The following is a 25,664-nucleotide window of genomic DNA, read 5'->3' on the forward strand; positions in this document are numbered from 1 at the left end:
CCCCAGCTCAGCCCCAGTTCAGCTGTGGAAGCGGAGATTTTAGAATTCAGGAGCCCTGGGCCCTGAGGGCATCTGGCACTGCTTGCTTTCGGCTTGGATGAAAGGAGTCGGCTTCCTCTTAACCCCTTCCCCAAACACTTCTCCACCAGGCCCTACTTAACTAAACCTTCACTCTATTGAAATAAAGGTTCTTGGACTCTGAACCTTTATCTGCAAAGGTTTGTTTAATCCAACGCAGGCGTAAAAACTAAGGAGATGAGGAAGGTGGTGTGCGCCCTGGGGCGGTGGGCTGCATGCCAGGCCTGGCTTTCTGCCCCCCCCCCAACAGCACTTTTGACCATCCTGAAGCCTCTTCTGCTCTGTCTGTAGCTCCCATGAAGGTGGAGACCCCGTCACAGCACAGTCCCCTCAGCACCTGGTACACTGAAAGCACGCCACAACTATTTATCTAATAAAAGAAATAAATTAAAATGGGCAAAGGATGAAAAACATGTCTACAGTGGGGGACAGCTTGACTCTTAGAGACCTTCGAATGCAAAAACTTTGTGATTGATTGGACAAAAGTCACAAAATGGACCCTGGGCTCTACAAGTGTGAGGCACTGTACCAGGGCCTTGGGGACACACACAAAAGCAGAGGTCTGTAGCCCCCACTGAGCTGGAAGGAAAAGATAAAACAGGTAACAAGCTGAATCTTTATCTTGAAAGAGCAATGCAAAATTTAAATAACAATAGTAATGCATTCACAAGGCAGGATGGAATTGCCAAATGTATTATACAAAGGAAATAAAGTCACCATTTGTCTTCAGTTATATCCTTTCTAGGACAAAACGGGTTAGGAACAATGATCAAAAAATCCACTAAAAAATCACAACCGCTCCCTCTCGCGTCTCCCTCCCACCCTCCCTATCCCACCCCTCTAGGTGGTCACAAAGCACAGAGCTGATGTATACGTATAGCTGATTCACTCTGTTATAAAGCAGAAATAACTCACCACTGTAAAGCAATTATACTCCAATAAAGATGTTTAAAAAATAAATAAATAAATGAAATGAAATGGAAAAAAAAAAAAACATCACAACTGAACATTCCCACTTGAAAACATTTTATCTGCCTCCATTTTTGTTTCAGGATGATGGCCTGAAACACACGCTCAACTCTGGGTGGATCCTGAGACCCTCCTGATAATTCACGACTTCAAGGATCAGCAGCGTAAAGCATCTAAAAGTCACGGGAAAACAGACGCCTCACTCTTCGATATACTTTTTTCGAGGTCTCAAATGACAAATTTCAGAGAAATGTCAATTTTAGGAAAACTTGGGTACAAAATTGGAGCACCAAAGCTCAGAATTGCACTTTTACCACCATTCACTGGTAGGAAGGTAAATCAGTACCGCCTCCCTGGAGGACAGTTTGACACCAAACAGCAAACTGTATACTGTATTATTATCTGCTTATTGTCAATTCCTAGAAGTGGAACTGCTGGGTCAAAGGTATAACAAGGGCAGTCCTGACAGCACTGGTTATAAGACCAAATAAGGATAACGATACAGAAAACAACCTAAACGTTCCTAACTAAGGGTTTGAGATAAGTCAATCACGGTACGTGGGTATCACAGAAACAATACAAGCGTCCAATATGGTGATACAGAGTACAATATGGTGATACAGAGTACACCGACACGGAAGGATGTCTCCGACATATCGCTGAACAGAACAAGCAGTCTGGCAAACAACACAGAGGATCCCATTTCTCTAAACGTGGACACAACCATTTATATAAACATACGTACGTTTACGTACGTGCAGACTGATCTGGAAAGCCACACCAAAACGTTACTATGGGTAATCTCAGGGCAATGAAATACGAGGGGAAACGGTTTTTAGTTCTTTGCTTACTTCCGTATTTAATTTTTTCCAGTACGCCTTTTGTTTTTAAACAAAATCATAACAGTGTTAAAAATAAACTTCCTTCATGTACAGTTCACCCGTTGCAGTGCGAAGTGTTGCACTCGCCTCACTCCTGATCCCAGTGGCGGATTTCCAGCTCTCGCTTTGGAATATTCCAGGACACTTCCTCGTGACCCAACCACAACCATGGCCCTCCCCTCTTCAGGAAGCTGAGTGGGATTGAAAGCGAGGGTAACGCAACTCTGCTGCCTGGGAAGAGATGCTTGCAGGAGCCAAGCGGGATTTTCAAACCACTGCAAGTGCTTCCTGAATCCCTCGGGGGGGGGGGGCCGGATCCTGTAGGATGACTAACCCTGCCCCAGGAAGGAAAAGGGGCCTAAAGATCAGGAATCGGGCCTCATCGAATTGCAAAGATCAGGAGTCAGTTCCCAGGCACAGCCTCCAACACGGCCCAGAAGCTCTGCTGGGCCCGGCTCCGCCCCTCTGGTTCTAAGCCGCCTCACCTCCAAGGGCAGGGATGCTCCTGCGAGGAGTCGTCAGGCAGAGGGGCAGCCTGAGGGGTGGGGGGAGGCAGGGGAGGCAGCTGTCTCCCACTGATCCTGTAGGATGACTAACCCTGCCCCAGGAAGGAAAAGGGGCCTAAAGATCAGGAATCGGGCCTCATCGAATTGCAAAGATCAGGAGTCAGTTCCCAGGCACAGCCTCCAACACGGCCCAGAAGCTCTGCTGGGCCCGGCTCCGCCCCTCTGGTTCTAAGCCGCCTCACCTCCAAGGGCAGGGATGCTCCTGCGAGGAGTCGTCAGGCAGAGGGGCAGCCTGAGGGGTGGGGGGAGGCAGGGGAGGCAGCTGTCTCCCACTGTGCCCCCCGGAGGCACTTCCATGCACGTGGCGGGTGTAGCCCTTAAAACACAACACAGAAGCCCCCGCCTCCGGAGACCACAGGACACGCAAACCCCACAGCTCCAAGACACATGCACTCTGGGAGGCCAGGAGGCAGCTCCTCCTCCAACTTCTGGAGCTAGGAGAACGTTTTCAAGGGAAGGACAGAGGGTGGGAGAGGGGGGAACCTGCCAGTCAAGCCCCAAGATGCACAGAACTACCGTCCCCCTCAGCTACGAAACAAATGCTCAGAGAAGCTAAGAGACTAATCCAAGAGCACAGAGCCACTGGGTAGAACTTCAAAGGTACGGCTGCTTTTGATCTTCACCCCACAAGGCAACCTGGCAGTATGGAGAGACAGCATTCCTCTCCTCCTGAATCATTCAGTCCTTCATTCTTTGGTTTGAAGAGTTTTAATAGAAGACGGCTACCACACATGGCTCGTTCTTTCCACGTAAAAAACGAGCTCTGAGAACATCCCAGATGGTTCAAGGTTCACGCTGCCCCAAAGGAGCTGTGAGAAGAACTGGCCCTCGACACAACCAGCTGGAACATCACAGTGATTGCCCCTGCAGGAGATGTATATAATAAAAATTGAATGCTGCAGCATGAACTTCATACATACTTGTCCTCTTGGTTTATTCATCAGAAATAATTATCTGTGCTTGCTTTCGCAAGGGCACATATTTTATAGGGTACATTAAAATTTAATGGATTTTTAATAATACTGTAACCACCACAAGAGAAAAAAGTGGAAAAAGCCACACCACACGTTTTTGCCGCGTTTGGGTGGTTTGGCTCTAGCGCTGCAAAGAAACGACTGATTTGGCGTGGAGCGGCAGGCAGGAGAGGATGAAGGGCCCTGAGGAGGCAAGAGAGGATGGAGGCATGAAAAGTTATACAGCTGACCACTGGCATGGGAGGCCTGTGCCGAGGGCGGGAAACTGAGGAAGAGAAGATGCCAAGTTAACAGACTACCCTCCATGGTCAATTCTGCTTGATTTGACCTGACTCTGGGCCACGTGGGATCTAGTTCAGACCCAGAAGGAAGCAATGGTCATGCATAAAACAGACACTTCAATCGTGTCCCGGCCAACAGAATACAATTCTAGGGCCAGAACAGATTCAAACTGTCATTTAGCCCAACTTTATAGAAGGGAGAGCCGAAACCCAGAAAAGATAAATGCTGCCCAAGATCACAAAAGGGGGACTTCCCTGGTGGCGCAGTGGTTAAGAATCCGCCTGCCAAAGCAGGGGACACGGCTTCGAGCTCTGGTCTGGGAAGATCCCACATGCCACGCAGCAACTAAGCCCGTGCGCCACAACTACTGAGCCTGCACTCTAGAGCCTGCGAGCCACAACTACTGAGCCCACGTGCCACAACTACTGAAGCCCGCGCGCCTGGAGCCTGTGCTCCGCAACAAGAGAAGCCACTGCAATGAGAAGCCTGCGCACTGCAACGAAGAGTAGCCCCCGCTCGCCACAACTAGAGCACACAGCAACGAAGACCGAATGCAGCCAAAAATAAAATTAAAAAATAAATACATGTATTTTAAAAAAACAAAAAACAAAAGAAGACCACAAAAGGAACTAGGAGGTAAGTCTTCAAATTTCTGCTGGGGCTTTTTCTATGACCTCCGTATGGCCCAAGTTGAAAGCATATACGTAAAAAGCGAACTCTGATGGCAAAGATCATGTCAAGTCTTCAATGACCTGCTGGATATCAAGTTTCACATTTTTAGCCATTTCTGAGAACGATTATTTTTCATGAGTCCCCCAATGGTTTTTAAATTTGACATGCATCACCAAAAAACCACTCTATGTTAACTTTTCAGGGAAAAATTTTTTCTCTCTCCCTACTGGACTCAAACCCACACATTTGAGGAACTCTTTACAGAACAGCATCCTGTCCCGAGGACAGGATGAGCTGCCTCCCTTGGTGCTCGCAGAAAAGCTCCTACACAAGTGCCTGATGCCGCGGTCCAGGGCTCCTGACGTGTCACCAGCACAGACACCGACATCTATTTCCGACCGAGGAAAGAAACACGTGGTGTCCGGCCACCAATGATACATCCACAACCAGGCTGACTCACCCATTCGTGAGCCTGCTGCCAAAAATAACACCTTGCCAAAATTGCCTTTCCTAATCATTGACAAAGAAATGTCCAAATTAAAATGAAAAAGGCTTAAATGTCAAGTGAGGATGGTGATTTATCCTGTGCTTATTTATATAATGCACCATGTCTCGGATAGGCACATTTTTCCATGACATCAATTCAGGCAGCAAGTGGGCTTAACGATGACAGTGATGACCCCAGAACGAGCATGGGATTGGAGTTCGCTGGCCCTAGACTAAGAGCTTCCTCTATCCCTGGGCAGCTCGGGCTACTACGCATGTACCTTCATGCCCCCGGGCCTCATCTTCCTCATCTACGACAGGGGATGTAAGAATATGCACCTGGCACGGGCACTGTAAGAACTATATGAAGAATTATATTTTTAAAATTATATAAAATGAATTACACTAAAAAATTATGTAAAATAAAAGCAATCAGTGCAGTGCCTGGTACATAGCAAAGACCCAATTAATGATAGTTGCTATTAAAAATACTCAGTTGTTGAGGGGCTTCCCTGGTGGCGCAGTGGTTGAGAGTCCGCCTGCCGATGCAGGGGACACGGGTTCGTGCCCCGGTCCGGGAAGATCCCACGTGCCGCGGAGCGGCTGGGCCCGTGAGCCGTGGCCGCTGAGCCTGCGCGTCCGGAGCCTGTGCGCCGCAACGGGAGAGGCCACAACAGTGAGAGGCCCGCGTACAGCAAAAAAAAACAAAAACGAAAACTCAGCATCGGGACTTCCCTGGTGGTGCAGTGGTTAAGACAATGCACTTCCAGGGCAGGGGGTGCAGGTTCGATCCCTGATCAGGGAACTAAGATCCCACATGCCACATGGTGTGGCAAAAAAAAACAAAAACAAACCAAAAAAAACTCAGCATTTACTATCACTAAATAGGATTTGAACGGGTTGATAGTTCCTTCCAACTTTCCTATGTCGAACTATAATAGTAAAACTAGTAAACCACTGTGTGATATTAAAGCCCCCAATATTGAACATTGCAGCAGTAACTGCCTGCCGGGCCTCCATATGCCACTTTGCCAACTTGTGATTTTGATTTATTTTGCTTTATTTATTTATTTTGTGATTTATTTACTTTGTTTTAATAAAAGAATATTGTGCCCTCTTAGGAAGCAGGAGGAACGGTAGCAGAGATGAATGAATTGGGGAGGAGGGAGAGAGGGAAAGGAGAGGGGAAGGCCAACAGCAGTCCAGAAGGTTCTACATGTCCAGGGCTACCTCTCACTGCTACCTCCAGGGAAAACTCCTCTTCCCATCCTCTCCCTTCCTGTACAGGCACCAAGCCTCCCCCATGACACCGTGCACTCCCCCCATGTGCACATGAGCCATAACCATCTACAGCTGGAGACAGCAAGTCAACGCGATCACGTGACCTCGCAGTGCCCACAGGCACTTCAGCTGAGGGTGAGAAGGACGGCCACGGGGCCATTAAGTGAGGACATTAAAAGCATCGATGTAGCTAAAACACATTAACCTGTAGAGGAAGCCAGGCTATAAGCTGCAGCTCCAGCGACATCATAAAAAGAGGCCTCCGTAATGGAACCAATATTACAGCCATTGATATAAATTATACCTCAGAACAGGGGAGAAGGGGGTAGGATGTAAAAATGGAACAAGTTCAAACTTCTTTTATTGTAATAGTCTCCAGTTGAGCATAATCACCAAAGCTATAGTGCGATACGATTGCCAAAACTAGACAAACATCTGTGAGATGGATTCATCTCAGAGGGAAGGCCAACAGCTTGTTATCATTAAAGCAGGGATGCTCTCTCTGTGCCTGAACTGCAGGCTGCCTTGTTACTGCATTTGCAGAGGCAATTGTACCAGATGTTGGCAACTATCTTCAGATAGATGACAGGCACCTGCTGCGGAGGAAACTTAGCTCCTCGTTGGCCTCCCCGATCAGGGGGCAGGGAGAAAGGGGCAAGAAGGAGTGACCCTTCCAGACACCACTGGTGAGGCACTGGTGACCAAAAGCGACCAAGAGGGTCGGTTAAGCCTGCCCGCCCACCTGCTGCAACTCAGCTCCAGGTGCCAAAGACCCAAGAAGGGTCCACAGGGTGCTGGAGGGAAGAGGCAGAAATGCAGGAGGCATCTAATTCAGGCAGGGGAAGTACAGAGCTCTGCACGACCCACTCCCTCCCCAGGTTGGCTCTTGGTAACGGTCTCCCAGACTCTTGAAGAGATCCTAAATTTGAAACGTGGCTATGGACATTAATCATCATTAAAAGGCAAAACAGGCAATTTTCAAACCATGTCATGCTGACTCAGATGGAGACAAAGGCTCTGAAAGCAGGGAGAACAGGGACAAGAGAGATAAATACCACCCATGCCACCGTGGACAAATAAAAGTCATGAGCGCCCGTAATTCATTTTTCAGGGCTCCCGGAACATCGGCCGCTAGTTGGCGGGCGGAAATGATTCACTCCAAAGTTGGCGGGGCCCACCCAGGTCCACCTTGCTGGGGGGTGGCCTAGCAGAAAGACACCCATAAAATGCAACCACAGACCCCGGGTGCAACCTGACTCCTTTTCAGCCAAGGGGCGTCACCAAGAGCCACCCAAGGACTCAGCAGATGGGTTCAGCCCTGGAGGGCTGATGTTCTGCTGGTGAGGGGAAGTCAAATCATGGTTGCTGTTGTTAAAACGTTCTAATGTGGCCCCTCAGCTGGCCTCAGGGATGATTGCTGGACACGTGGTGATTCCCCTTCCTCTTGGGATTATCAGAGTTGAGCCAGGACAGCTCCTACTCCACTCATTCTTACCATGGTTGCTGAGACAAGAACACAAGACACTGAAAACTGTCTCCAAAAGAGGCAGTAGCTGGGGCCTGGGGGTGGAGACAGGCCCAGCCAGGACCCGGGGGTCCCGGGGGAAATGACCAAGGTCACAGTGTTATTCTTGAACTTCAGTTTTCTCATCGGGGAAAGGTCTCCAGAGCCTTCTTTGGAGGTCTACACAGCTAGGGGCCCTAGACTGTCCTCGCCACAGCTAAAGAAATTAAGTGGCTTGGTCCAGAGTGTTGAAAAATTTAATACACACGTTAAATTCTGTTCTCTACATCGACCAGTAGCCCAATTTGGGCTTACGCTAATATTTAGCCACAAAACAAAATAAAACATCTCTTTAGCGTGTAATTAAGGTTGTGTCATATCCTTAACCAATAAGAACTTCTTCGCTCTGTTAAAAAAAAAAAAAGTAACCCATACCTCAAAGTTCCTAGGGCAGAAATGACAAATTTTCAGAAAAACACTTAACTAGAGAATACAGAAATCAAGGCATCAATTTAATTTCACACTCTACCTGCCTTGGACTAATTTGTGTAAATTACATTTCATACTAAGAACCTCAGCCCACGTGACCACAATGGAGAAATAAGCAGCTGGCATCAAATTGCGTTTTTCAGGTATAAGTATATAGCTCTTTTTTAGTGTGAGAGTGTTTAGCTGAAATTTCAACGCAGGTTTTCTATAAAAATGTCCAAGTGTTAATTTCCACATTTTCATCAACATGTCCATGTCACTGGGTGTTTTTACAGACCTGAGGAGTGCAAATGAATCCAAATGGATCGGGTTTTTTTCTTTTAGAAAAAATGATTATAACCAAATTCTCAGCTCGTGGGTGTGAGTTTGCAGGGTAAAGGACGGCTGTAGGAAGCCGCACACAGGTTTTCATTTGGGCCTTCCACGTCTAGGCACGTGGTGCAACAGGAGCCAGCAGCTAGCACTCCCACGCACGCTGTCGGGTAGAATCTTCTGGCTGTGGCTGCGACGGCCACGCAGAGCACCCATCACGGAGCAGCGGCACCGGGTCACCCAAGAAGAAGCAAGACCCCAGGGGCCTCGCCTGTCCACCCGAACATTGCTTGTGGGCTCTGCTCTCTCTAGCTGGCCTTATATTTGCAGCTACTTACTTTGAAGGAGTTTTCCAAACGGATTGGAGGGGCAGCGTGAGACCACACGAAGTACCTTTCTGATGCGTGTCTCCATTAAAAGGGCAAGTATTCTTCCAAACAAGTATACGTATGCCCCCCCAAAGCAGTTTATGAATGGCCCTGAAAATATCCACAATTCTAGGAAATCACTGCTTTCTTTGAGACTCCAGTTGGAGACTAGAAATGTCTACAGCAACTTGCGCCAAATCTGGCCCGCTGCCTGTCTTTTTTTTTTTTTAATAAATTTATTTATTTATTTATTTATTTATTTATTTATTTATTTATGGCCGTGTTGGGTCTTCATTGCTGTGCGCAGGCTTTCTCTAGTTGCAGCGAGCGGGGGCTACTCTTCATTGCCATGCATGGGCTTCTCATTATGGTGCTTTTCTTGTTGTGGAGCACGGGCTCTAGGCACGCGGGTTTCAGTAGTTGTGGCGCACAGGCTCAGTAATTGCGGCTCGCGGGCTTAGTTGCTCCATGATGGCATGTGGGATCTTCCTGGACCAGGGCTCGAACCTGTGTCTCCTGCATTGGCAGGTGGACTCTTAACCACTGTGCCATCAGAAAAGTCCCCCGCTGCCTGTTTTTGTAAATAAAGTTTTACTGGAACACAACCATGCTCACTCATTTATGTATTTCCATGGCTGCTTTTCTGCTACAATGGCAGAGAGTCTGGCCCACAGAGTCCTGCTATCTGGCCCTTTACAGTCAGTGTGTCAACCCCTGCTCTACATGAGCATGGAGCTAGGAATGAAAATACGGATAAGAAAGTGTGACTCTATGATCCCTAGAAACTGGGAGGACTCAACACATCTGAAAATAAATGGTATTTTTTATTGTTGCCTTAAAAAAAAAACGGTATCTAGAATTAACACATTTGATCTGGAACATTCTATATAAACTTTCACTCCAGTGATTACAAGGTATGGGTTTTTCAGAAAACCACTAACTTCAACTATCATTTTGTTCTAGGCGCATCTGAGGCGTCATCTTTGTCAATTTTCTTGGGCTGCCAAATCCATCCACTGGCAGGGCCCAGGGTAAATGCATCTGGGAAGCAATAATGAAAAGGAATATAACCGAGACACCCTAACTAATGTTCTGTGAGGTTCTCCAGCACTGAAAAGATACTGTTCACTGTCCCACCCATCGGTCAAATAAACAAACTGGGCTTGTAGTTTCCGGTGAGGTTGAAGGGTAAGATCTCAGAGAGGAACTTTAAACTTGGCAAGAAGGGGGAGAGTCTTTAAAATCCTGGGGCATCTCCTCAGCAGTTAATACGTTTGGGCAAGGTGAAGGCAAGGTGAATCCAACTTGAACTTTGCCTCCTTCCCTGCTCTCCAGCTGATGAAGAGTCAGATTCACTATTTCAAGATCTACTGAAGTGAACATTCTCCTCTGGTTGGGCACAGGCAGGGTTGCTGTCCTCAGGAGTGTGTGGACAAGACACACAGTGGGCTTCCTCCCACCCTCCATGCAAACTCTGACGGAACCCAGAATAAATGTCTGTCAAGCACCTCTTCCAGGTCAGCACTCAGGTTGGTGCTAAGGCCAATGAAGACATGACCCACCTTCAGAGGCTGCCCTGGGCAAGAGGCAAGATGGCAGATGTAAAGCATAGGAGGCACAAGAGCTCAACAGTGGCCACTACATGCCCACCCATCAGTGATGGTCAGCAGGCTCCTGGCCTCTCTTCACTGCACTGCACTGCAGTTTTGTTTACAGGTGTCTCTACTCCTTGACCTTTGCGGGCAGGGACTCTTCCTCTGATCTCTGACCCCAACGTGGTGCCCTATGCCTAGTAGGCACACAAAAATCAGGTTACGGAATGAATGGAGGGTTGGACAAGCATAACCACCTCAGGGCTTTTGAACAGCTGATGAAGACCTCCTTCCTCTGCCTCCATCTGGCCCCATGGTCCCAGCCGGCCAGGGTCCTGACTGGCCCTGCATCCTCAGAGCTCCTGAATCTATTCTCCAGCCCTCCAGGAACCACCTCCCCCCCCCACCCCACCCTGCCACCGCACTAACCTGCAGGTGTCCCTGAGCACAGGTCTACGAGGTAGACCAGCTACACGGAACAGGCTGAGACCAATCAGCATAACGCAACCCCCAAAAGGCAACCAAAATCTGAGAAGCCCTTTGAGGGAGTGGCATTGAATTAAATACAACCAGACATGCCGTTGTCAAAAAAGGGTGCTACCGATAGACAGTTCTAGAAAAATCCTAGTCCATGAGAAGGCAGAAATTTCTATCAGAACAGGCTTTTTGAAATAACTTGCAAGTGAATTACAGCAGCTACTTCCTATGGGAGGGGAAATTATTTTAGGCGGCTTTCCAGTCCCACATGCTCCTTTAATCTAAGTCATATGCAAGAAATATTTATTGAGGGTGGAAGTCTCTTCATAGGTGTGTTTTAAGTGCAGGCCGCACTGTAGCACTCCAGTGAGCTCTATAAAGCTGCCTAAAAGAACGTTTTTAATGCACTGACTCATTTGCTTTAAACTGATTTCTCACTGCAAACAAATAAACCCCCTACAAATATCTGCTTTCCTGCGCCGACGGCCTCTGCTGCCAGGCATGCGCCGAGTTCTTGGGGACGCCACCATTAAGATGGAGGTTTTCAATAGAAACTTGGCATTTATCATAGCGAGAGCATTATCTTCTCAACAGACGCTGACAATTTGTCCTATTCCTCCCTTGAGAGAATCCAGTAAGATCACGTTTGCTTCCCCTGCATGCTGTTTCTCCTACTACAACATTTCTTTGCCTGGAAAGAAAATATTGTGACTCCTTGCCATGTTCACTTCATTAGCATAAGAGGAAAAAAAGCCAAATCCTCCCGTTGGCCTCCCCCCACAGTAGCTCCAGCTGGGTTAAATCTAGCAGGATCTCAGATGCAGGACTTCTGTGGCTCAGGACTTGTCAGAGAGCTGTTACAGAGGGACGGGGCAGAGGCTGGGAGAGGCCAAGAAACTAGTCCTTTTAACAACTGAAAGACATCCATTTGACACACTGGGAGTGTGTCGTGCAGACCACGGGGAGGAGTCTACAGGATGGGGGGGCGGTGAACCTGGTGAAGTCAGCAGTTTGGGACTTCGGACGCACAAGGGGCAGGGGGTGTGAGAAATAGAGACAGAGAGAATATGAATGTGGGGAGGGGAGATGCTCATGGAGCAGACATCGGCAAACTTGTCTCTTGTAATTCTTACACTGCTTCTCCTCACCCTCACCGTAAATGACTTTGTACCCTCACTTAAGAGACAAGAAATGAGTCTCAGGACAGTGAAATCACCAGCCCCAGGGCACAACACTAAGAGCAAATGATGGCATCTGGATTCAAACTCAGGTCTACCTGATCCCAAAGTCCAGAATCGTTCAATTTCATCCCATGCAACCCTGACAATTCTGAAAAGCCGGGCAATAAACGCCAGTGGCATCCCTCTGTTCTTTCGAGAGGGAAAAAACATACCCACAAATGAGTTCTCTCTGTCCACAGCCAGATTTCCCAGCGTCAGAGATGTCCGGGCTTTGGCTTAATGTTGTCGAACCCATTCTCACCCCCCAGCCTGGCTGATCACAAAAAGGCAAGTCTGGGGAGAAGCTGCCGAGAGCCCACCTGCTACCTCCACCCCAGGGAGAGCCAAGCATCCACGGGCCGCTATGAATCAATGCTAAACCACAGACCCTACTGGATACCTGCCACTCAGCGGGCCCATTGTTTTTCTTCGACCAAAGACAGAAAGAGGAGCAGGGGAAGATGCAGCCTGAGATGCATTAGAGCCCACTTCACCCTCCTCTGATCCGTCCCTTCTCTGGGGCAGCTGCGCATCCACCCTCGACACCAAGACCTGCCTGAGAATCTACCTGCTCCGGAAAAGGCCCTGCCGACCAGCTCCACCTGCCCAGATAGCCTCTCAGTTCTAACAAGCTTTTACTCCATGGTGCAAATAGCTCATTTATCCCGGGCTTCCAGGGAAAGATAGGATCCACATAAGGAAATGCTCCCGATGACTGAATATATTCTCTTAAAGCCCCATTTTATAAAAGAAAAATCATAATTTTACCAGTTGAAACGCCTCCAACGTCTGATACAGCCCTGCCCTCTGATACAGAGGCCCACTTATCCCACCACTATTTACTGAGTAACAACTACGGCCCAGCCCCTGGGCCCATCCTGGCGCTGCACACGGTGAGGAAACAGACCCAGACCCACCTCAGTGGAATCTGCACTCTACTCGGGGCAAAGAGGTTACAGGTAAATTTGATTTTTTTTTTCTGATAAACCAAGATCCCCTCTTTTGTGCTTCTTTATGGAGTCTTCCAGCTCCTGGTTTGTTTTCTTTATGAGACAATCTGTAGTTACTTTGCGTTTACTATTTACTCGTTCGCTCTTGGCTGGCGCTCTCCAGCCTCATCCGAAAGCATCTACAAGTAAGCAGGGACCTTGTCTGTTTTGTTCATGGCTGCGCCCCTGGCTCCTAGCTCAGGGCCTGGCATTCAGAAGATCGGGTGAATGAATCAATGAACAATGAACGAAGTGTGAGGCTGCAGACGAGATGCCTTCTGGACCTAACGAGGAAGGATGGCTGTTTCCCTGCACCAAATGGTCCTACAACGTGGTACTTTTTAAGACGGAAATATTTTTGTTTTTAGAGGTTTCTCTCCCTCCTCTTTACATTGAATTTATTAACAACATCTTCCCACCCCTTAATGTTTGCAATAAATTCAAAAACCAGAAGACCAAGCTTATTAGACTCAGGAAAGAAAACTTAAATGAGGATGTGGAAAGCTCCCTCAAGAGGCTAAGTAAGCTCAATAAACAGGTTAGTGGATCAATATATATAAATATATTTTAATAAACACCAGTTAAATGATATTGGGACAATTTCCAGACCGTATCCTCTATTCTTCCCCCCCGCCCCCAAAACACAACAGTTTATTTATTCAAGCAAGTTTAAAGAGCTCGTCAGCAGGGTCCAACCGAAAGAATTCTCTTTTGGCCCGTATCAGTTCAATGTTTTCCATCAAAGCCAGAGCAGCCTGAAGTCAATTCCACAAACTCAAGGCATTGGGGTAGCTGGAATGAACTCACGATACGTGCCATTGAAAACTAAAGAAAACTCAATTTTCATCTTCAGGCGAAGAGGACCCAGGAAAGACTTTCAATCTGTGTTATCCCCGAGGTGGGTGGAAGAACTGAGTGGTAAGCCCACCCAAAAGACAGATGGGAGAGATGGAAGAGAGAGAGAGAGAGAGAGAGAGAGAGAGAGAGAGAGAGAGAGAGAGAGAGTGTGTGTGTGTGTGTGTGTGTGTGTGTGTGTGTGTGTTTGTGTGTCGGGGCTACGGCTGGAAAGGATGGGAGCGGCAACGCCAGAGGCGGAACCTGAGTCTTAGGATGAAAATAACAGCAGCTCATGTTTCTACCGTTTATTAAGCACTTAGTTTCTGGCAGGATGCTAAGAACTATATATGCCTTAGTTCATTTACTTGTCTCGACAGTCCTATGCAGTATCATCCTCATCCTACAGATAAAGCAACTCAGAAAGAAAGAAGTTAAATGACCTGCCCACGGCTACAGAGCTAATAAATAGATGAGCTGGATTTGACACCAGACAGTCTGAGTATAAAAAAATCTATGCCCTTATTACCAGGCAATATGCTAAATCAGGGGGTTGGCAAACTCTGGCTAAGGGCCCAATCCTGCAGCCTTCTGTTTTTTGTAAATAAAGTTTTATTGGAACACAGCCACAACCATTCCTTTCCATACTGTCTATGACTGCTGTCATTCCTGCTACAATGGCAGAGTTGAGTGGTTGTGAGAGACCATCTGGGCCACAAAACTGAAAACAGTTATTATCTGGCCCTTTACAGAAAAAGTATGCCAACCCCTATGCCAAACAGTAGTGATTCTCAGCATTTCTACCCAAGTACTCCTAGTGATCAAGTAAATCCTGGGACAGCCCAGAATGACGGGGGACACAGCCTAATGCAGCCAGGAGCCTATCCTGAAATGTCTCCAAATCTCAAAGTTTTTCAAAAACAATTATGCAAATTTTGCAGTCCATGCCATAATATTTGTTCTAACGTAATATACGTTTTAAACAAACAACCATAAAGTCACAGTTGGCTTCCTGCAAGATATGTCACAGAAATCCTATGGCCCAGCACACTGCTAGCCACAAGCGCTCACACACCTGGGGGAGGTGGCCCAGCCCAGCAGCCCTCATGGAGCTACAAGCCGAGGCCTTCTGGCCAGGGCTCAGGTCTGCACCTTGGCCCACCGCTGTCTGGCTGTGGTTCCTGAGCAAGTCATTTACGCTCTCCCAGCCTTCCTTTCCTAACTTTCAAATGGGGATAATCCCCCCACCCCACAGGGCCGTTGGGACAATTACAAGTCAAAAGGCACATGAAAGGTTTGGGCAAACAGCAATCTCTGAATCTGAACATATGTCAACTTAGCTGGAATGGAGACCTGCGACATCAATAAATCCTCCCTTTTGCTTCTAAAACACACCTATCAATAAAGGAAATGGGGTGGTCTTTTTATTTTTTTTTATTTTTTATTGAAGTACAGTTGATTTATAATGTCGTGTTAATTTCTGGTATACAGCAAAGTGATTCACGTTTATATATATGTAAATATATGTATTCTTTTTCATATTCTTTTCCATTACGGTTTATTCCAAGATATTGGATACAGTTCCCTGTGTTATACAATAGGACCTTGTTGTTTATCCATCCTATATATAATAGTTTGCATCTACTAGTCCAAACTACCAATCCAACCCTCCCCTGCCCCCCCTTCCCCTTGGCAACCATGAGTCTCTTCTCTATGTCTGTGAGTCTGTTTCCGTTTCATAGAGCTCATTTGTGTCATATTTTAGATTCCACATATAAGTGATACCATACGGTATTTGTCTTTCTCTTTCTGACTTACTTTGCTTAGATTGAGACTCTAGGTCCATCCATGTAGCTGCAAATGGCATTACTTCATTCTTTTTTATGACTGAGTAATATTCCATTGTCTGCATGTGCCACATCTTCTTTATCCATTCATCTGTCGATGGACACTTAGGTTGCTTCCATGTCTTGGCTGTTGTGAATAGTGTTGCTATGAACATAGGGGTGCATGTATCTTTTGGAAGTATAGTTTTGTCCGGATATGTGCCCAGGAGTGGGATTGCTGGCTCATATAATAACTCTATTTTGAGTTTTTTGAGGAACCTCCATACTGTTTTTCATAGTAGCTGCACCAATTTACATTTGGGGTGGTCTTTTTAAAGGAGAAAAACTTTTTTTGGTTCTTTTTAAATCAGAGAATCGGCAAGCTCCCCCACAAACCAGCCCAGCGCGGCTCTCTCTGGCGCTAACCCTGCCCTCCTGCCGCTCCCTAAGAACACTGACAGTAAGATCAGAAAGACTGCCTCTGATCATTCCATACTCTCGTTTATATTTCCTGAAGGGAAAAGCACCTTAAATTGTTTTTTTTTCCCAAATAATAACACTCTACAAACAATAAGGAAGTCTGAAAATATTTACGTCTGCTGCCAATTAGAAAGGACCGTTAGCGACCTCAACTACCAAAAATCTCTAATTTACAACTAATCTGATTCTGCAAATCACATTTTCTACTACAGACCACCTAAAAACGACTTCCTGTAAACAAACCACTCTGCTGGGTTGTTTATTTTTTTTAATATAATTAAATCCTTATTTTGCTCTTTAACTACACGAAGCTCACTTTTTTGCTACAAGGGGCAGAACTGTTTATTTTCAAAAGATGTAGAAATAATCCCCAAGTAGCAGCCCAACTCGGAGCCCAAAGGAATCCTACACTCCCAGTCAATGATGAGCTGCCCTTGCCCAGGACTGTGTGTCTGTCTGTCTGTTCTGCCTTCCGCAGGCCACTTCAGGTAACACTACACTTACTGGCCTGTGCTGGCTCCTGACCCCAGTGGCTGAGTTAAATCAGGAAGGCAGATTGTAAATAGGTATGAAGTAAGTGTTCTGGAACATGCAGGAAGGAATACTTAAATCTGCCTGGAGGTGGTCAAAGGTTTCATGCCTTTTGGAGTTTGAGGCCAAGCGACTCGACTTCTCCCACCTCCCATTTATTTAGGGTGAGCAACTTATTCTGGTTTGCAAGTCCTGAGTTCCTGGAGACCCCTCAGTCCTAGGCCAACCAGGACAGTTGGTCGCCCTACCTTTATCCAGCCTAGTTCTTCTCCTTACCATCAGGAATCCATCAGTAATATTTCCTGTTTGCCTGCTGTGTGTTACCTTCCATCTGTGCCCACCCCCTATCCCCAACCACTGCACTTTGGAACCAGTAATCATCAGCCTTTCACAGTAACGGCCCCTCCACCCAGATTCTTCCATCCTGGAAACGTCCTGGTTACACCAACGTCCCATGAAGAAGAAAGGACCATCACCCTGGCTGCAGAAGGTATGTGGACTTAAGGCAAGTCAGATCGCACTCTGCCAGCAACTCAGCTCAAGGAAGACAATACGAAGTGGAGAAAAATGGAAATAGCATATACAAATTCAATCTATCAAATCTCCTATTTATTTTATGCAAAGTTTTCCTGCTGCTTATTAATGCCAGCTTTCCCTCTACCATTTAATCTCTGCTTCCATTTCATTCTTGGAGGCCTGCGATTATTCTAATTCAGCATTTGGATGACTTCATTTCCGCTCAAGTACACCCAGGTCAACTTGGATAGAAAAGAAAGAGGAGGAGAAGAAAAAATAATCAGCTAAAAGCTATTAAATATCAGCCGTGTGCCTCATGATTGGTTTGAAAGGCAGTGGTGAGGTTAACAACAGTCAGAAACTCAACCCTTCTGCCTCTTCCTGCATATTAACATTTTTTCTGGGGCTCTCACTCTTATGGCTTCGAATGTCAATAAAGTACCGATTGGCAGCCCACTTTCGGCTAATTCACAAACACCAAGTCTGAATATACAGAGCTGTAAAAATTTAGAGGGCGGTAACTTGACAAATTCTGCTGCTCTACAGAGAGCCTAATTCTCAGAGGACAAAGGAAGCTGGAAAAAAAAAGAAGAGAAAGAAAGAAAAAAGAAAAGCATATGCGACCCATGTAATGGGGTATCCTATTGATGGGATGGGGGATGGGCAGGAATCTCCATATCAATGTTCACGCCACAAAACAATGGAATCCGATTTCTATGCCAAGTCTAAATGAACTGAGCTTTCTCCTCCATAAGAACCACTCCTTGCACCCACTGGCACAAGCCTGAACCGTGATTTCTCAGACACTTTCAGTTCCCACTGAAGTACATCCAGGGGTAGAAAGGCTTTCTTTCTCATGCTAACAACTCCATTGTAAGTGACGTCCTCAGAGCCTGCCAGGAGGGCTCTGGGAAGGTAAGCTGGTGGAGCCCTTAAACCCCTTTCTCCCTCAGCCTCCTCAGGCTCATTAACTCCTTCCTGCCCAAGGGCTCTCCTGCACCCGGTCTTTCTCCTCATGGCCCCCTACAAAAATTAAATAAAGCTAAACCATACTGGGAAACACAGTTAAACAGCAGAGCCAGAAAGTTCGAGCCTTGTTCCCCTACCTTACCGTGCATACGCATGAGATTAGCATAATCTCAAACTTTTCCCAGCTTGCTACCCAGAAGGCATCCTATTTTTCTGTTTGTATATTTTAAAACACTGTTAACAGAGCAATAATAATGTCTGATGCATTTGCCTAACAACAGCTGGCTATATTTTATACACTAGAAGGGAAATGGGCAGTTTTCCTAGAAACCCACTCATCTATTTCAGGAACTCCTTTTTGAAGCAGAATTTAAAAAGAGGATTTAGGAGAAGTGAGGTGAGGTGCTCAATCTGTTTCGAACGCAGCTCTCTCCACCGGCTGCAGCAGAAACGGAGGAAAAAGTTCATCAGGAAGACACAAAGTCCTTTGGCAAGAAAGGGGTAAACCTGCAAAGCCCAAGGCTCACATTACTTGTGGGTCCTCCTTGCCTGTTTTCCACCACCTGGCCCAGGAGGCCGAGGCAGGCAGATGAGGCAGGAGTCTCCTGTTTGCCAACTGAGACTTTTTGCCCTCAGCAGCTCTGCCATGGGTCACAGGGCAAATAAAGTCCCCTCCCCCGTATGACAACTTCCAAAGGGAGAGACTGACACAAACCAGGCAGAGATTTAATCAAACACCAGGACAGTGGTGGCCTTGTTCTGGGCTATTACAGGAAGAACATTTAAAACATGCAGGTAGCCTTCAGCGTGAGCGGCCAGGGAGGGGAGAGCCAATGGTCCTTCCTGGTCCACTCTAGAGTTCTAAGTCAAGGTCTGAGGAACGTCACGGCCCTCCAGAGCAAAGGCCAGCAGGTGACAGGCGAGGCCCAGGCACACCGACCACTTTCCAGTGAGTCCGCCTGTACAAACCACTTCAGAAGACGCAGGCCTCGTGGGAGCTGTGAGGCCCACATAGGACAGACAGGACTTTGGTATTCCAGGCCTGGGTGGACAGAACCGCACACCTCCTGGAGCTCTGTTTATCTGCAACTTGCATTAGGAAGCAATAAAATCAAGAGTCCACTCTCAGGAGTACTTGCTTATTCATTTTCTCACAAATCTCCTGCCTTTCACATTTCAAAGACTTTATATTTTTATTCTAGATCTGTCTCTCCTCACACATACAGCATCAAAAGGGGCATCTGAGCGGTGGCCGGGGGTGCCAGCATCGTACCTGCACATAAAGCCTGGAGCTAAAAGATAACAGGCAGCCAACACTCCCTCAGAGGGCCCTCTCCCAAGACCTCACACAAGTGCAATCAATGAGATCTCATTATATTAAAAAGCCAATTCATTCTTGTTTTCCATTTTTTTTCCCCAAAAAGCTTTCGAGCACCGTTCTCTGGAGCTAATTCTCAAGTTAACTTTTATAGCCCACACACAACCCCAACCCAACAAAAGGACTCGAAGGCCCCTTTTCGCCCCATTTCCACGGGGCTCCCCTAAAGAGCTGGAACTTTCCAAACCACCACCTCCCTCCTTTAGGGCCTTGGCCTCCCATCCGCCACAGTGAGGGGCTGGCCCAGGAAAGGGTTAAAGCCCTCACGTCAAACCGCAAACTCGGGCACTGGCCCAGAAGGGACATGGGAACCAGGGCAGCCGAGTGATAAAGGCCGGATTGTAGCAGCCCACTGAATTGGAAATGACTTGTAGGCCTAATGAAACAGAACTTTGGCAGTAAAACAGAATGAAAGGAATGAGACAATAAAAGGCTGGAACAAAGGGTGCAGAGTCGGTTCAGCTTAGCAAAATAAGCTCACTTTGTTGGTGGGGAAAGCCAAAGCCGATTAGGATAAACCAATGACTAAGCGTAAGTCTTCCAAACTAATTACACAGTTCACCATGTGAAGTATAATTGGGAGCCTCCAGATGCGGCCTGCTCTGCTTTCACAGGAGTTATATAAAGTGAGAATTACCTAGCGAGCTCGGCACCGAGCAGCCCTCTCATCGAGGTGAACAGCTGAAAGGTGCAGAACTGCTCCAGCCGGGACGAAGCCGAGAATTCATTAAGTTTCAAGGCCTCTTTTTGATCTCCCAAATCCTATAAGTGAGAATTTAAGAAGGAGGGGTCTACAGGGAGAAGGAGGAAGCCCTGGCACATGGAGTTGCTTTGATCCCAGGGCTTTTTAATTACCACGCTGGGCTCGTCCGGATGGCCGTGCAGGGGGAACGGAGCCGAACAGCCCGATGGACGGTCTCGGTCTGTATGTGCCCATCTAGAGCACTGTTTACGTGCCATTTTTCGGAACCGTCTGTATACATCGTTCCCGTAGGCATGAAATCGTCAGCACAGATAACGTCCACTAGGAAATCTGAAGCAGTAAAATAAATTGCCATAGATCAAAATTCTTGACAAATGAACCAAACCTGCTCCCTCTGGGGATGGGGCTGCTCAGTGGTAAAGTGGGAGATGAGGTTTTATAAATGCTGAAAACGAGTGACTCTCCAGGTTACATGATCTTGGACAACTTACTGACCTTTCTCAACATCAGTTTCGTCATCGCATAACAGATATTTCACCTACCTCACTTGACATCCCTGAGAACCAAATTTTTAAATGCATTAAGAGCTTAGCACAAAGCACACGACCCTCTAATTCAGAAACATCAGAACACCGTAAAAGAAGTTCATACTAACATCTGAACTTCACAAATTCTGCGTCTTCACTGAGATCTAGCACATGTAATAGGAAACTGGAAATACTTTATACTCATAGGATGAAGATTCCAGTTTATAAATGGTAGCTTTTTCCGAGTAGGGAGTCGTTCATTGCCCTTTGATCTTGAAGTGCAGAAATTAACTCTACCACAGTTACAACTGTTTCATTTGTTACATCAAGCTCATTACTACCAATAACATCTCGTCTTGGTTACAGTCTATAGGTACCGTAGATACCTATCTATCCATCCACCTACGTATGTTTATTTAAACACTTTCTAAATTATTCAATTTTCAAGCTTGAAACCAACCACAGGAATAATCTAGTACAGAGGTTGGCAAACCACAGCCCATGGGATAAATGGGGTCCCAAACCTGTTTTCATAAAGTTTTGTTGGAACGCAGCCACACCCAATGGTTTATGTGTTGGCTACAGCTGCTTTCTCCACATGACAGAAGTGAGTAATTGTGACAGAGCCAAAAGTATTTACTATCTAACCCAAGTTTTCCACGCCCTTCCCTCAGGTGAGAAACTTGAGGCCAGGAAAGAAGTGGCCTGTTAAGGTGCCTGCCTCAGTGGTACCACCATGCGGTCATGCCCAGTACGAGGGTCTGGGACACCTCCTCTTACCTTCCTCCAACGAGGGGACCAGAACAGCTACCCCAGGGGTGAGGACGGCACCCAAATCAGCAGACTCCTTATGCCGATGGCCGCACTTCATGATCTCATCTTAAATATAAACATGTAATGACATCCCTAACCTGGGGGTCAGGGGGAGGGGGGGTAAATCTTCTGGGAGGAAGGTGGGAGAAAAGCAAAAAAGGGTTTACAAGCCTCCAACTCCAGTCATTTCAAGTTCTCAGTGTGCCATCCTGCACCCACTCCGCTTACAGTAATGACATGTTTAGACTCCCTTAGCTCAGAGCCCCAAGACAGCGATCTTACCCATCTTGACTGCCACCTGAAATAAACAGCCGAAACAGCTGCCACCTCAGGCCAGATGGGAAGAGGAAGAGGAAAGAAGCATGACAACGAGGGAAACCTAAAAAGAAGGTGGCAAACTCTGAATGGAGCCTGTGGAAAGATGGACAGTTCTAGACTTGGAGGAAGTAGGGTGTGAATTCCGGCTGTTATACTGCCTTACCTGGGTGACCTTTGCTGAGACTTCACCTCCCTGACCTGTATTGTCCACCTTTGTCAAATGGGCTGGATGACACCAAAATCCGCTGTGCAGAAGCAATGAGGCCACGTAGGCCCAGGTTCCCGGCACTGTCCCAGAGCATCCAGAGGGGACACCATTTTTTCCTCTCTTTGGCATCCTCCCCACCCTAAGTCTATCTTGGGGGTTGATCAGCAGCTGCAACAGGCCCAAGGTTTGGGTTCTATTATCAGACAAGCCTAGAGGGGAAGTCTGTGAACTTTCAGAAGGCTGCGACCTTGAGTCAAAGGTGCAGTCCCACCGAGACTCTATTTAACAATCTACAAAATGGGCAGTACCCCCACCAGCATCCCAGAGGAGAATTAAGTGAGATAACGTAAGTCAAGGGCCTGGCCCGTATCCAACGCTTAACACGTACTCACTAAATTACTCACTGAATTCCACCTTACTAACGTGCAGTTAACCAACTGAAAAGAGCCCCAAACAGCTTGACACAGTCGGGAGTGTGTGCCTATGCGTGAGTATACTTTATGCAAGTGTGTGTGCATGTGTTTTCCATTTCCTTCAATCAGTTTGTCAATTTACTGTTACTCTTTTCACAGCCACTGGATTTACTCAGCACCCCTGAGGCCCAGTAGCAGGGTCTCCCCTCCTTTGACCATTCTGGAGTCAAATGAATTATACCAGAATCCTGAGAGGTGGTGGGCCCTGCCCAAGGGAACACGCATGTCACACCAGCCGCCAGCCGAACGAGGAATAAGCTATTCTGAAGACAGACCCAGATCACACGCAGAGCATATGTATGCGACAGGCCACTAACACATGACCATACAGTGTGAGGGTTGTGATACATTCAACGGCCTCCTCAGTCCTTTAATAAAACACTTGATAGGTTTATGCATCCTGCAGGAATCCACCGGCTTCAGACCCGGCGAGTGCCAAGCCAGGGAAGGGTCTGTGGCCGCCTCCCAGTCAAGAGGACGGCTGTTCCCAGGGCAGGGATGGTCACTGCTGTGGGCTCGCACCCCCCCACCAACTGCCGGTGGACTGAGTCACAACGCTAAGTGTTAATGAAAAACAATGGAAAGACAAAGAGAGAGAAAGGAGAGAGAGACAGAGAGACCCAGAGCTGGGCATGTGCGGAGGTGTGGTGAGTAGGAGCCTGTGTGGAAAATTCTAACAGCCCATCTGGGCAGCATCAACTTCCCCGACACCCGCAAACAGGCCCAGGAGATTCCAAGGCAGGTTACGGCTCGAAAAAGAAATCCCACCTCATGTTTGCAGACGCTACCTCTGGCCTGGTTTTAAAGGCAGAATGGTAGCAAAGAGGGTTCGCACTCCAGAGCCTTCCATTACGCAAGCTGGATTTGTCTCATTAAATTATTTCCAGTCTCTCTCCCTAGGCAGCAGGGTGGGGCTGGGGGATGGACCAACCCCCCTTAATGCTTTAAATCAGTCTCGAAGAGAAGCGCCATAGTGTACACAACCACCAGCACACCCAGCTATTTTTTAGAATCTGCCAGAATGAATCAGTCCCCAGCCGGCAATGCCAGACAGTGCCGTGGGGAAGGAGTCTTTCATAACCGACCCAGAAGGGCAGCTGAGTGCCATTCCAAACTCAAGGCTGGGCTGGAGGAGGCTGGGTTCTCTGAAGCATGGTCTCCCATCCATGCAGAAATTGATTCACACCAGAGACAGGAAAATCTCTATTTTGAGGCTAAACAGAAGTCACAGCACTCACCCCAGAGAGCAGCTCACAACTGGACACTCCTGGAGATGGGATCACAGCTGCCCATTGCCTCGGGCAAACAAATGAAAGCACAGAACTTTCAGACTGGCCAGTGGGTGGCCATGCCTTTGTACCACCCAGGGCAAGTGTGACAGGTGTCATGGGGCAGATGAGTGGCAGAGCTTAGAACAGCCGCGGGGTCTTCTCAGGATGCCTCGGCAGCCCTCTGCCACATCAGTCCTTCGGTGGAGGCGGGAGACACGGGACGAGACACACAGAAGGAAACTATCCCGCACCTGTGCTCCCAGGACAATGTCCACAACGGCTCAAAGATGCAGGAGGCGTAGGCCCTGTGCACGCACTCACCTGCCAGCCTCCTGGGACACAGGAGCCGGAGGAGGGGCACCACACAGATGCCAGCAAGGCTCAGCACCCAGCCAGCTGCCCTGCTGGAGCCCTGGGGCGACAGAGTCATTGGAGGAAATGTGTCACCCTGGGGCAGAACCCCCTCTCCAAGGCAGTGGGTCCCCCCCACCAATTAGAAAGGGGCTGAATTAATCATCCATGGTTATGTGCCCTGTCTGTCTGTCTGTGTGACTGTCTCTCACACACACACACACACACACACACACACACACACACACACACACACACACACACACACACACACACACACACACACACACACTCCCACACTCCACTTCCTGACTCATCTGGGGCATTCTGAGTTGCTCCCAGCCCGTTCCCCGCAGCAGAGCCCAGGGGATAATTGTACTGCCGTCTCACCGACATTCTGACAGGTACGAGCCCATCATCTTTCCTGAGTTTCCTCGGGCATTGGACAGGGGAGGGTTCAGCCGCAAGGGCCCCAGGGAGCCTCCTCTCTCAATGCATTTTCCATAAGGGCACAGAAGGAAGCCCAGTGCCAACTCTCAGGCCAGCTTCTGTGGGAGCTCCTGCCCTGCGACTCACAGCCCTGAATCCCTCACCAGGAGCTGCCACCGTCAGCTCCCAGCCCAGGCCCCACGTGGCCGGCAAATGCCAGTGAATCCACACTCAAAGGCCACTCTGTCTGCTCCTGCAGGCACGTGGGGTGCCGTGCCCACCACAAGCCGGACTCTTCCATCTCGGCTCCTGCCAAATTTCATTTACATCTTGATGGCTGAGTCCAAGGACAAGGTTCTTGAGGACACGGTTGTGGCAAAGGCAGGGGCCACGGCAGCCACTTCTAAGGACTAGGCAGGCTTCTCCACCTCCACGCACCACTTACCTTGCCAAACTGCTCGAAATACTGCTTCACATCTTCCACCACCGTGTTCGCAGATAATCCGCCTACAAAGATTTTCTTTGTTCTTGTGACCATCTGCAAGAAATGACAAGAGGAAGACATGGGTTAACTAAGTTATCTGAAGCCACACTCACCGAGATGCTGAGCAAGCCACTCTCCACACTTCTCTAGAGAGGAAGGCGATGTTAAGAATATGCCAGCTGCACCAAGCAGGCCCTTTGGACGTCTCAGGATACCGGAGACCATCACTCTGGATACCTTAGGCCTTCAGACCGCAACCTGAAAGCTCGAGTTTCATACAGATGGAGAGTGAACCTCTTTGGCTATAACACACGGCTTCACTGCGATGTTAAGTCACACATCAAAGCTTTTTTTTTTTTTTTTTTTTTTTTTTGCGGTACGCTGGCCTCTCACTGTCGTGGCCTCTCCCGGGG

The 25,664-nt window shown here is 47.8% G+C and overlaps 1 protein-coding gene across 3 annotated transcripts in view; it reads right to left on the minus strand.

The window, feature by feature from the left end:
• Positions 1–25,664, minus strand: part of MSI2 (musashi RNA binding protein 2) — a 137,250-nt gene that overhangs the window by 50,761 nt on the left and 60,825 nt on the right. For 2 of the 3 annotated variants that reach the window (XR_003683202.1, XM_028499870.1), the window contains exon 2: positions 25,213–25,305. Coding sequence is in view for 1 of the 3 variants with exons in the window: in XM_028499870.1 (XP_028355671.1) it covers positions 25,213–25,305 (93 nt within the window). In the remaining 2 variants the exon portion in view is untranslated. Of the gene's footprint in view, positions 1–21,307; positions 21,784–25,212; positions 25,306–25,664 lie in introns of those variants that run through there. The other variant, XR_003683203.1, reaches the window with a different exon arrangement.

The sequence above is a fragment of the Physeter macrocephalus genome, chromosome 14, assembly GCF_002837175.3.
Source record: "Physeter macrocephalus isolate SW-GA chromosome 14, ASM283717v5, whole genome shotgun sequence".
NCBI classification, from domain to species: domain Eukaryota; kingdom Metazoa; phylum Chordata; class Mammalia; order Artiodactyla; family Physeteridae; genus Physeter; species Physeter macrocephalus.